This window comes from Mauremys mutica, chromosome 1 (genome assembly GCF_020497125.1).
Source record: "Mauremys mutica isolate MM-2020 ecotype Southern chromosome 1, ASM2049712v1, whole genome shotgun sequence".
Taxonomy (NCBI): Eukaryota; Metazoa; Chordata; order Testudines; family Geoemydidae; genus Mauremys; species Mauremys mutica.
The window spans coordinates 309,496,822-309,510,572 of NC_059072.1; the positions used below are offsets into that span (position 1 = coordinate 309,496,822).

At 42.7% G+C, this 13,751-nt stretch overlaps 1 protein-coding gene across 1 annotated transcript in view; it reads left to right on the forward strand.

Moving 5' to 3' along the window:
* Positions 1-248: 248 nt before the first annotated feature.
* The window catches only part of FOXO1 (forkhead box O1), a 92,539-nt gene continuing 79,036 nt past the window's right edge, over positions 249-13,751 (forward strand). Inside the window, exon 1 of the mRNA XM_045014883.1 lies at positions 249-1,296. Within this exon, the coding sequence (XP_044870818.1) occupies positions 691-1,296 (606 nt within the window). The 5' untranslated portion in view covers positions 249-690. The remainder of the gene's footprint in view (positions 1,297-13,751) is intronic.

Consider the following 13,751-nt stretch of genomic DNA (forward strand, 5'->3'; position numbering starts at 1 on the left):
TCTTGCAGCCAGGCGAGTCCCGCTGCTGCAAAACCCTGGAGCAAACTCCAAAGCTTCTTCTCTGCTTATTTTGTAGTAAACAAACCCTGCTGCTGCCTGCTCCGGCTACAGGCTCCGCACCACCGAGCCAGGCTCACGCAAACACTCTCCCCTCAGTGACTTACCAGCAGCCACACACACGAAACCCTCATGGAAAATTGGCCTCTGCATAATACGACAGGCAAATCGTTTCCTAAACGGCGTGGGGCGCCCATTGGCTCGGGCGGGCCCGTCAATCACACGGCGAAGGAGGGGGGAGGAGGCGGGCCCCGCCGCGGCTGCGGGGCGGGCGGGAGTTCCAGTAAGTCCCCGCCGGGCTGCCGCTGAGTCGCTGCTGCTGCCACGGCCGCGTCCCGTACACTCAACAGGCAGCTGCGCGACCAGGGGGAGCGAGCCAGGCTGCAGCCGGCGGCCGCGCTGAGCCCCGCGGACCCCACGGCCGCGCAGCGCCGACCCTCCCCGGGAGCCTTGATGAAGTGGCGGAGCTAAGTGTCCTTCTCCTTCCCCGTTCTCCGGGCTCCTGCCCCGGGGCTCCCGCCCCCCCTCTCCGCTCGCCCCAGCCCCGCTCCGCTCCTCCCTGCGGGCTCTCTGCCGGCAGCCTCCCCGGCTGCCCAGCGGGCTCCCCCGTGCCGTCCCCTCCCCGCCACCACCATGGCTGAAGCGCCCCAGCTCGTGGACATCGACCCCGATTTCGAGCCGCTGCCCCGGCCCCGCTCCTGCACCTGGCCCCTGCCCAGACCGGAGTTCAACCCGTCCAGCTCGGCCACCTCCAGCCCGGCGCCGTCCTGCGGGGGGCAGCCCGACGGGGCCGCCTCTGCCTCGGCAGTCAGCGTCGATTTCATCGGCAACCTGAGGCTGCTGGAGGAGAGCGAGGACTTCGAGCCGCCGCTGCCCCCGGCCGCCGCGGGGGCAGCAGAAGGGGCCGCTCCCGGTGGCGGCTGCCTGTGCGGGGACTTCCAGTGCCAGGAGGCCGGCTGCCTCCACCAGCAGCAGCAGCCCGGACCGCCGCTCCAGCAGCAGCAGCAGCACCCGCCGGTGTCTGCCCTGTCCGCGGGTCCCATCCCCGGCCAGCCCCGCAAGAGCAGCTCGGCCCGCCGCAACGCCTGGGGCAACCTGTCCTACGCCGACCTGATCACCAAGGCCATCGAGAGCGCCCCGGAGAAGCGGCTCACCCTGTCCCAGATCTACGAGTGGATGGTCAAGAGCGTCCCCTACTTCAAGGATAAGGGCGACAGCAACAGCTCGGCCGGCTGGAAGGTGAGGCGGCGGGGCGTGGGGAGAGCTGGCCGGCCCGGGGCCCCGGGAGCAGCGGGGACACTTGCCTCTTCCCACCTCGCTTCTTTCAGAGGAGGCAGGAAGCTTCTTCCAGGGCGGTGCAGCGCACGCCCGGCCCCTCGCTAGTGGGGTGCGTGCCTGGGTTTAGGGTGCACTGGGGTTTGCGGACCACTGCAACCCCCTAGTGATCGGGGAGCTGGAGGGGAAGCAGGGCGGTTGCAGAGCGCTGCAAATTCTGCTCCCTTGCCCCTGTAGGTGAAGTGCACGAAGTTAGAGGGCAGCGTAGTGATTTGCAGCCTGCTCGCTGTCTGTTCACTGACGCTGGGGTGGCCGGAGTTTAGGCAAGTTGGCTCGGTTTGCAATGTGGCTGAATACTTTAAAAAAAATGCCCCCCCTCCCCCGAGAGTTGGTAAGAGATAGGAGGACGCGGCTTAAGGGGGAGATGCAGGGGTTACGCTGTCACAGGTTGCATGTGTCTGCGGCTGTCCCCGGGGGCGGGGGGGTTCCTGCCACTTTCCCCGTTGCCTAAAAGGGCAGCCGAAGTTGCTTGTGCCGGGTTTGTAACTTAGCAGCCAGCCGGCTGCGGAGACTCGCTGTGTCATTTCCCTTTGCAGAGTTGGGACGAACTTAAAGTGACAGAGATTCAAGGGCTAGCCGAGAGCTAGAGAAGCGCAGTGTTAGGGTGCCACGTGCTGAGGGCGACAGGGCAGCAGACACTAGCTCATTTTGCCTGTACTGTGCCCGGTGTGGAGCTAAAGTTCAAGCCTGTCAGTGTGTGCAATGCATTTAAAGGGCCGGTGCTTCGTGCTTCAGATCCAGTCCTAAGACACATGGCAGCGCCCTTCACCCACTTTGTGAGACCTTCCCCTGTAAGTAAGTAGGGGAGTACAGAGTCCTTTCCAACACACACTTTAATTGCAGTTAATCTTATTGAGGGAATTTGCCATTTTTTAAAGGTAGCTTAGCTGGAGCTAGTAGCGCTAGTGCTATTTCAGGTCTAAGATATAAAATCACCTTTTCATCCCATTGTTTATTATGTGCTCAGGCATTTGATATATGCTTCACCGAAGCAAATAGACAAGTCCTTGCCCCAAGGAATTTACAATCTAAATTCAGACATGACCCAATAAATAGGGGAGGGGGTCATAAACTAAAATGGGGAAGGGACATAGGCAGGACAAGGGTTATAGTAACACTGCATGTTTACCTAGTGTGCTGTGTGTGTTCATTGTAATGGCTTTGTTAAATTTAGTTTATAGGTTTTTTTAATTAGCGGGACACTCTTTCCCTCAGAATGAAGTCTGTCTGTCTAGAAGTAGCAGACTGCTAGGTGACCTGTTGATCATAGGATTTGCTACTCTGCCTTGTACAGACTGGAATGGGGTAGCAAGTACACACTAGCTGTGCATCAAGTCCTGATTCCGGCTTCAGGGTGGGAGTGATGATAATAACAAACAGCCAAGAGTTCTGGTCTTTCAGACTTCTAACACTGTTCAACAGTGGACATGTTCTCCTTAGCAAGTGACTTGACCTTTCTGTCACTTCACACATCACCAGCAGCTCTAAAAGTCAGCCATTAGCTGTAGTGATGGCTAGACATCCTGCTATATTTATCAGTTACATCTCTTCTAAGACTGGCTATTTGAATTGGTTTACAAAGTGCCACTTGTCTGAATACACTGATTATTAATGCACCGCCCTGTCCCATAGTCTTTACTGGGGACAATATTTAAACTGTTAATTTACTTCAAAGAAGTTAACCTTTGGTTTGATGCTGTATAAAGCATGCTTTGTATACTCTCATGACAGAGGTATATAGGGTTTTGTCACTACCTACCAGATTATTGTTAGAAGAGGTCTTCTGTTTTTTTTTGCCTACATAAAGGGAGAAAAATCCCCCACACAGTGGATTACATTACAGTAATTAATTTAATACTGCCACAGTATTTTACAAGTTTTAGTGTTTTCTGCTGGCTGGATCATAATATAATTTCAGTCAGTATTAGTTAAACTTTGCAATGTTGTAGATTTATCAGTTTTTCCAAATACATTGTACTTGGGTTTCTAGTTTAGATAATACTTAAGGCTTTTTACGTATTGGGGTAGTTGTCCATCCAAACAATGTCTTTTAAATTCCCCCCCCCTCTACCTCGGGATATGGTATTAGGAAAGGTACATTTTTTGTTTTGTTTTTATAGGTAGACAGCATCCTGCAGAGTTCGTGTAGTATAAAATTACAAAAACAAAAGGACAGTACTTAGCTAAATTTACCGCTAGGAGCTAAGAAACCTAAAGGTTGATGTGTGTGAAGAAATTTGAATGATAAAGCTTAACAGAAAGACCAGCATTTAAAAATGAGATCTTTCAGGTGGTTGTGCAGTCTGTTGGTACAGATTGTGATTATGTCAAGTGCATTTTCAGTTTGAGTAAAGCAGTATTTAAAAAACTAGAAAGCCTAAAAAGAATGTCACTGACTAATTACTTTGTATTCTATTACTTATCTTTTGGTGGTGCATTGTTTTAACAAGCTGTACAAAGCTTCAGCTCTCAAGTTAAGACTTTCCTGTTGCCAGCATTTGTTTATAGACTAAAAAACTGCTGCTGTTACTTCATTGGATGTGGAATGTTTGGGGTTTTTTGGGGCTGTCATAGTCTATGAACCCCTGTTTACGTATGGCTTTTTTAATGTTTGTTGTACTGTCTCCTTGGGCATAAGTCACTGTGATTCCTTTTTCTCCTCCTTGTGCATATTTTTGACGGGGTGGTAGGAAAGTTGTTAACCACTTATACACCCAGTCATTCCTAATTTCTTGCTTAGGTAGTAGCTGGAGGCTTTTTTACAACCCCCCGCCCCCACACGCACACTACAGGGTTAGTTATCCAAGTCCTGTTGAACTGAAAACCCTCATGCAGTCTTAACTATTGTCTTTCTACTGCTCCACCATAATATGTTCTAAGATATTCTGCTTTTAACCAGTTTTATAGCTGAGTTGACTGAGGCACAAGGAGTTCAAGTCACTTGCCTCATTTAATGTGATGAATCAGTGGCTCAGCTTGAATAAGGGTCTGTTTGGCTCAGGATCTGTTATTTTAGTACTATATTGTAATCAGTGGACTTCTTTAGGTGTAATTAAAACATTCTAAATTTCAGTCAGTTATGGGCCTTGAAAAAGGAGTATTACTTGGAAAGTTGAATAGAGATTAGAGGGTAAACTTTTGCTGACAGGATTCATAATAGTCTTGGGTCCATTTATTTATGGCCTGCAATACACAGTGTAGTATAGTTGCCTCTTTCTCAATTGGATTGCATGTCTTATTTGGGTAAAATGTCTGAAAAAAAACTTTCCATATTGTTATAATTAGAGTTTAGATGCTTTTACAGTTATAAACCTAATGTAGTGAGCTGTCAAATTACACACCTTGTTTTGAGTAGAACTTCAGAATGAAATGTTTAACCAAGATCTGATTTCCAATGCCTTCAACCTTAATTATGATATTCTGCATTGGTAACTGATTATTTAGGTCACTGACTATGTCTCCTCAGTTTCAAGTGTCTGTGATTCTGTAACTACCAAATTGTAATTTCAGTTGTTAAACTGCATTTTTCACTAAAAGAATTTTAACTAAGTCAACTTTATCTATCAGGTACTGAAAATAAACAGAGTCCAGGTCCAGTCTGGTGTATTTCTTGATTGCTAAAACTTCATCTCCATATTGTGAATAAAAGGAATGTGAAAGCCAAAGGCAATATAATTTTACATTACACAGAAATTGTACTTAAGTACATATACCTCTACCCCGATATAATGCGGCTTGATACAACAGGAATTCAGATATAATGCGGTAAAGCAGTGCTCCGGGGGGAGGGGGCTGCGCACTCTGGAGGATCAAAGCAAGTTCGATATAACGTGGTTTCACCTATAATGCAGTAAGATTTTTTGGCTCCCGAGGACAGTGTTATATCGGGGTAGAGGTGTACTTAAGTAATGTTTACTAAAGTAGGTAAAATTGAACTCAGTTATATGTGTGCATAGACTGCTCTAGAGTTCCTGAGAATTTCTAGTCTGAAATGTAAACTCTGCCAGCCCCCCTCAAAAAACCAGTGCCCACATGCTTATCAACTCCTCTGAATGAATCATGCAACAAAGGAAGAGCCTAAACATTCTTTACCAAACCCTTTTGTACTATTGAACGCTAACAAGCACTGTTGATAACCATATTTGCTTAAAAAGAATTGTAGAAAGACCAAGATCTGTTGTAGTGATAACAAGAAAGTTACTGAGTGTGTTGTGAAGAAGCACAAAGATTTATGGTACTATTCCAGTCAAAACAATCTCTTACCCAAGTTATGCGGATAAGGGTAGAATGTGGTTAAGAAATGGAGTCTGTTGTGGTGGCAGTGGACTTACCTCTGAGGGAAATAAGTATGGGTAACTTTTTTCCTTATATAAGTCTGATGATTTTTGGTTAGATATCCTATATAAACTCAAACACCTGGTGTGCGCACACTGCATGATGTACAGCATTGGTTTACTTCAGAAAAGTTGTGAGATTAATTATAAAGAACATCTATCACATCCCCTCTTTCAGCACTTGCTGCTCTAGTTCTTTTATTCAGCCTTTGAAAATGGAATAAAGCCAAAAGTTGACCCTACCAACATTCAGATATCCTCAGAGTAATTCTTTAGACAGAATGTTCCGTTGAAACAGAAAATACTACTAACTTTGGATGGCTTTCTCTGATTATTGGGTATATTATTTAAGTCTTGTGGAGATTATTAAGATTGCATCACTGGTTACACCTTCTTGACTTCTGGCTTAGTGAAGGCTTGATCACCTAGATTTACCTGTTGTCCTGGCTATAGGAATGAGACTAGATGATAGCAAGTTGCAGAAGTATGAGTGGAAGTATGCCTGATAGGGTGAGTCCAAAGCATATGCTGAGTTGAATGTCTTTGTCCATAAGAATTGTTGTAGTGGTCATGACTAACTCATCATTGAATAAGTGTCTATACAAAGATGATTCTAGGATGTGGTATTGATTCAAAAGCGACATAACACAATTTTAAATATTTCAAAAGCCTTTTGCAAATAGAGTACAGAGCACGTTACAAAAATTAGAAAAACCTTAATTTGCTATCTGAATAACTGAAATAACAAAAATACATTCCACGCTGAAGTATTTAAAATAGGTTTTATCAAACGTGTTTTTTTTTTTTTTAAATATGGAAGGTGATAGGATACTAGTTGATGGACACTGAATTTACTCTGCAGAATTGCTACATGCTCAAACAGTCATGATACAAGAAGTGTAGGGATCTAACTTTGTGATAGAAATTGATACTTTCCTAACTGATTCGTTGCTATATGTCTTTAACTTTCAGTGAGAAGGGACAATGCCAACTTAAAACATATTGTAAATAAACATATTTGGTCTGATGTCAAAATAAATCTTTCATAGCCATAAATGTCTGTCCATTGCCACCTCATTTCACACAAGCCACTAAATAGCTCTCAGTAGTTATTTTCACTATCTTTAATAGGCAAGATTCATACCAGTGACTCAAGTGAGAGGCTCTGTATAGAAGAGTGCCTGCATTCTTATTTATGTGCTGAGATGTTATGATCAGGAAAATAAAGCCAGTTTTGGCAATTAGTACTTGTGGCAAACTTACGTGGCAAAGAGCATATTTGTTTTAAAGGGACGTATATGTATCTCAGATGCACAGGTTAGTTTAATGTAATATTGAAACGATTCTGGCAACTTGAAAGCTAATTAATTATTTTTTTTAAACCAAGCTAAGTGACTTCAGGTCTGGGATCTCCTTACCAACTTCTGTGGCTTTATAAACTCATTTTCCTATTCTGTTTCAGATAACAGAAGACAACAATATTTTTAAAGGCCCACACAGATAGGTGCAAAACTGACTATTTTGGGGCAACAGTGAAATTAATGGACAGAAAATGCTGTCAAATGCACATGAAAGATCTTTTCCATCTTTTAGTTATACCAGCTGTAACAGTAGTAGATTTAAAAACCTCTCCCTTCTGTATGATTTAAAAAAAATAATTACCAGGCCCCTGTAGGTTGCACACAATTAAAGTAGCAGGAAGTCAGGAAATGTGAAAATTAAAAATTCAGACAGTAATGTTAATTTGATCATACTACAGATTCTATATATTTTAAATTTTACCCTTATGACATATATATGAATGTAATATTAAGGTATATGATTAAGCAAAAAACAAATCAAGACTGGAACATAATATGTAAGTCCAAGGTGGCTTGAGTTAGTGTTTCCGATTAAATCTTGAATTAGAACTTACAATGTGCAGAATACCGTGGAATGCAACAAAATTGCATACAGTCTAAGATCACAATTTCTCTTCTTGATAAAGCAGATTGTTTTTGGTGTGGATTTTCCTATGTGTGTTTTATTAATGCTTATAATCTTCCTTATACAAACTGTTAATGCAGCAGCAGCCAATGTCCGTGTGCAAGTCCCCTCCTAAGACTGGGCAGTTTGAACATGCATTTCGTATCCTAAAAGGGAACATACTTTCATTAGCATCTATTAACAATCAGAGATGAACATTGAGCATGCTCTTAAGTGATTTTTTAAAAAAAGCGCTTTAACATTTTTATTTATTTCCTACCTTACTTGTCTCCTCCCCACCCCCATGCCCATGTACTCTGTGGTAAGATGGACCTAGGTTTTGTGGTAAAAGCCCTGGATTCTGTCACCCTCTCATGGTGAAATAAAATTAGGCAATCTGTATGTTAGCCATTGTGGTGTTTGCTTTTATAATACATTCAGTTTGGTTATCTCTTTTTCTGATTTTTTTTCTTTTATAAACTATGCTCCAGATTTTTGTATTAACTGCATTGTAGAAGTTGTCAGGGAAGCTGGAGATTTTGGTAGCTATGGCTTTTGGCACACGGGACCGTATAAGAGAGGCAATCTGAGACAGTGGGATAAAGCTTCTAGTTGGATGTTTCTGATAAAATAACCCACAGTAAAATAATTGGCAGTGTTTTCTAGGTTTGAGTCAACACTATTGAGATAAATTGGGGCAGTTCACGCCTCTATGAACTATTGTATCAGGCTGTCTGCAGATTCAAGATGACACTGCCTTGTTATTTTACGGACCATGAATGCTAGACACCCTTTTTTAAATGAATTCTTTGAGAGCATAATTGCTGACAAATTCCATGGCAATGGAATTGCAAAATACACAGGACACTGGTTATGACCATGCTGAGCTTCAGTCTTCAGCCACCTTTTTGTTTTGGGGAAAAAATGTGAAAACAGGGAATTCTAATGGAAGTGATTTTGTAACTCTGAGTATAGCAGGTACTGACCCAGCTAATTCATGCAAAGACATACCAAATCTTTCTTTCTGTCTTTCTTCTATACAATAGAGACTCTGAGCTGATGATAGGCATCTGTTTGAAGTCAGGAGGAAACCTCAGGTTAAGTCATACATGCAGCAGTTAACTGTGACTTTCTTAGCATTTGCTAGTTTACACTAGAGTAGTGATGAGTTGTGTAGAAATTTTATTTATGAATTAAAATGCAGGGCAGTTGAATTTGATGTGGTATTGTAAGAATTCTGTCCTTTACCACACTAGCCTGAACTTCTTAAATCTAAAATGCACAAGGGAACAATCATGCATGTATTGGAGAACTGCATTTATGCTTCTGCATATAGAATTTCACTAGTTTGGACTATTTAAATATTGTTTACTGCACTTTACCTACTGCAAAGAATATATTTGCTGAGTTTATTCATGTGTCTTCATCCAGCAAAGTTGCTGTGTAGCTGTCTTTTAGGCTTGTAATGTGCATCTATCATATGTTAGCCCTGATGCAATGTAACATGACTGCTCTTGCAGTAGCTTTCAATTAGGTCATAAATGAGGATACAGTGAATGAAATCAAATGCTAAGATTGCACTGGAGACTGCTTCAGATTTTTCATTTCACTAGTCTTGGTGTCTATTTTAGATCTGTATATGAATATTGAAGAAACTACATGTCATGAAGTTGCTTAAAATCTGAGATGCTTAAGGGGTGAGTTTATTTGCTCCATTTGAAACACTGTTGCAATAGTTGCTAAAGATTTTGAAGTACTTTACTATTTGTGGATACATCAGGGGACAAGAGGCTCAGTTTGAAAAGTGTTTGCTGAAAATCTGCTGGAACTGTGTGCATCACTGGGTGGAGTGGAGTAGTCCTAGAATTTTGATGTGCAGAGGAAAACTGTTAAGGCTTATTGCTGAATAATGTGGGAGTTAAAAATGAGATTCAACAGAGGTAGTGAGAAGACCTGGCTATGTTTCAGTACTCCTTAAACTTGTGTTGGTTCTGGACTTGCAACTTACAAAGAGAATAGCTAAGTGGTTGTTGGCATATCATACCTGTGCTGCTGCTGCTTTGTATTGAGAAGGTTTCCTTATTCTAAGGCCAAGGCTAGTGACATTTAGGGCTGAAACTTCTCTGAAATCTTTTCTGAAATATTTGTTCTTGGTCTAAAAATTAATTTTTGGGCAAGCTAGAAAATCCATTCAGCTGTTTGGTTTGCAACAGCACAGAGTAATGTTTTCAGTGTTTATTGTGGCTGTCTTGTGCTCACATAATTCAAGCAGTTTAAGTTCCAAATTTCACATGCATGTACTGAATATAGTATATTGGGCGTGTGCAGTAAATTTTCCTTACATGAGTACTTATCCATACTTATATATTTGAGAACCCCATAATCTGCCTTATAAGCTAAAGATGGCCCCTTTCCTGCAGAGTATAGAAACTAAATTATATCTGTGCACTGTAATACATAGAAGCACTTGATTAAGTGATTAGATGTTGAAATACGTGAAGACAGTATATTACTCAGAAGTCCTCCCATATTAGACCTTCCCAGTGCTGGCAAATGTGAAAGGACTGTGTAAATCCCACTGCCACTGCCCTTTTCTGTCTCTCTCTCTCTTTTGAAAGGTATTAAAAGCTCAAAAACACTATTAAAGCAGTGCAAAAACTGAGATTTTAATTGCCCACCAAAAAAAAGGGGGAAGGAATTGAAAGCTGTTGTTCCCACAACAACCAGAGCTCTGTCATAATGGATGTAGAACGCATTGGGGAAAATCAGATATACAGTAATGAAATATTTATATGTGCAAGCAGCCATTTTATTCTCCATGGAAACTATAACTTTGTAGAAAGTTAGAACTTTTATTTAAGGGGGCCAGATGGCGCAGTGCAGCTACTTTGCTTCACATAGCCTAAAGTAACTGGTGTGGGGAGATCACTCCAATGTAAAGCTGATCCTCTGCTGACATAGGCAATGTGCGGCTCTGATGGCACTCCCTCTCCCTGTTGCCCCATTTTCTGTAATACAGAAGCATGCATGGGGGAAGGTGGTATGCCTGAAAAGCAATTATACCCTGTTATTTCGCAGCTGTGTTTTCTGCCCCATGCAGCTGGTCTAAATTTGATCAGTTCTTCAGTCCTTATGTTGCTCTAACCCAGCACACAGTCTTTTTTACAGAACGGCAGCTGGATCAGGGAGAGGTGACATGATCCTTAAGCAACCTTTTCATCCCTCCCACCTTGTACTCTACTGATCAGCTGGACTGTTGGATCTGGCCTAGTCTCAGTCTTAACGCTGCATTCATATAGGTTTTATGAAGTACGTAGAATTTTTCTTTTTTTATTTATAGTGAATTCAGCAGGGTTTTATTATTTAGACTGCCTTACTGCTAGACCACTTGTGACAGTCCTTATTTAACATCTTGTAAAGTAACTTTTCCCATGGTCGTACATTCTGGGCTTTGTGAGTGTTTTAGGAGTGCTGAGGTGCAAGAATTGGTTAGATAAAAGAGTAGTTAAAATACAGATTACATCGACTTTTCAAATAGGTAATAGAACTACATAGATCTGATCAGATTTTGGGTTTACCATTGATACTGTCTGAACAATATTAGATAGTGCTAATTTGTGATTCCATATTACAACAAAAGTTAGCAAATTCTTCAATTCTCTCAGGTTTGACTCCAGAAATTATCACATGGGTGGAGTTTCACTTACCCATCACCATTTAAGCTAGGCAGTTAGATAAGATTGAACTGAAGCAACTTGTTCTAAATATGGTGACTTGTTAGACTGCATTTTTTATGCAAATGAGCTTACATCTTGCAGGATCAGCAGAAATGTTTAAGGTTTACTTAAAGGGAAGTGGATTAAATTAGGTGATTTTAATTACATGAATTGCATACCTATCAGTAATGAGATTAAGGTATTGGATTTGTTACCCACTGCGCTATAGAAGGCTGTCTTCCTATGCCCATAAAATGAATAAGATAATTGCAAGTGGTGATTGAGCTAAAGCCACCTCAAATTTCATTTGCAAATTTTGTTGCCATTGGAGTACGTTTTGAGTCAGACATCACTTCTCTGCTAGTCCAGAAAGCAAATTTTGGCCTATTTTAAACAGCTAAAGGGAGAAAGAGAACACTTACAATGGTGCTACTTCAGAGTAAAACTGAAGTAATGCAGTAATGAATCACGGCTGAAGATTCCTAGTTTGTCTGCAGTGGGTGCAATTTGTATATGCCAGATTAAATCAATCCCTTAAATAAAGTGTGTTTTTTTGTAAACTCAATGAATTAATATATTAAAATTTCTCTAGTGTTTGGGACCCAGTTTCACTACTCTTAGAGGGGTTGCTTTAGAATGATTGTGTTATGGAATTACTGTAGTTCTAGGTCTCTCTTAAATTAGTGCTTTTAATTTCCATTCAAGGTATCTGATTTTTGGGTAAAGAGGAACTTTTAATTCTTTTTTAAAAATCAATAGCTGCAAGAATGAACTTTTTTTCTTCTCTGAAATATCAACAGAGTTTGACTGCTACAGGTCTATCATTACTAGCTCTGATTTGTTGAATGTAGTCTGGAGCAGCCATCAATAATTCCCCCTTGAATCATTGTCAAATTCAAACCTTGGAAGAAGGAAAAACAGTTGGGAGATGCTTGTACCAGGGTGAACCTAAATCTTTTCACTCTAAGGAGACTTGAGATTGGCCACTAAAATATTAGTTAATTGAATAGCAATAGGCCAGTTCACCAATTCCTTTTAGTTAAGAGTTTGAATTATGAGGTAATAGCCCTTTTACGTCAGGATTTCAAGCTGGCTGGAGTCTTCTTAAAGAAAGACTTACTTTTAGTTCTTAGATTAGTTTGCAAATACTCTGGCAGTTCATGTGTATCTGGCACTGATATACTGTAGGTAACAGGAAGGAATAAGACTTCCTGTTATGTATTACAGGGAGTATGTTAATCATCTAGTGATAAATATATACCAGTTAAGACTATTTAAAGTAGAATATTTATGGTGGCTAGTCTTAAAAATATTGTGCTTTTGGTTGATTTCTGTTTCTGTTCTTTCAATAAAGCATTTTGTTTTTTTTCTGATTGATCCAGCAAGGAAAGTAAATAGTTGAGGTAGAGTGGAAGATTCATGATAAAGAAGCAGTTCAGAAAGAGGTTTCTTGGTTAGGTTCCTTAATGTGAAATCTGGAGTTGGTCGGCTGTCCTGATAACAGAATGCTTTTTTAAAAATAAATAAATTGCCATGAATTTGATGATAATGAACATGAAGGATTAATCTGCTAGAGACAGATATGGTGCAGGTACTGGATTCTCTGCACAGCTCAGTCTCCAACTATTTCAAATTGCCTCATCTCTGTTAATCTAGACCTGGGCCTTTTGAACCAAGACTTCCTTGTGTAAAAATGGAGACTTTGGCTAGACCATGGGTGGGCAAACTTTTTTTGGCCTGAGGGCCACATCAGGGTTCCGAAACTGTATGGAGGGCCAGGTAGGGAAGGCTGTGCCTCCCCAAACAGCCTGGCTCCCGCCCCCATCCACCCCTCCTACTTCCTGCCCTCTGACTGCCCCCCTCAGAACCCCTGACCCATCCAACCCCCTTTGCTCCTTGTCCCCTGCCCCCCCAACCCCTAACTGCCCACTGGGACCCCACCCCTATCCAGCCCCCCTGTCCCCTGACTGACCCAACCCCGTCCACACCCCTGCCCCCTGACAGGCCGCCCAGAACTGCCACACCTATCCAATCCCCCATCCCCTGCCCGCCCTTCCTCGAACCTCTGCCCCATCCAACCGCTCCCTGTCCCCTGACTGCCTCCCGGGACCCCTTTCCCCTTATCCAGCCCTCCTGCTCCCCACCCCCTTACCATGCCACTCAGAGCAGCAGGACTGGCAGCCGTGCCGTCCAGCCAGAGCCAGCTGCACCACTGTGCATCCTGGCAGGAGCTCGCAGCCCCGCTGCCCAGAGGACTGGTAGCACAGCGAGCTGAGGCTGCAGGAAAGGGGGGACAGCAGGGGAGGGGCTGGGGGACAGCCTCCCCACCCGGGACCTCAAGGGC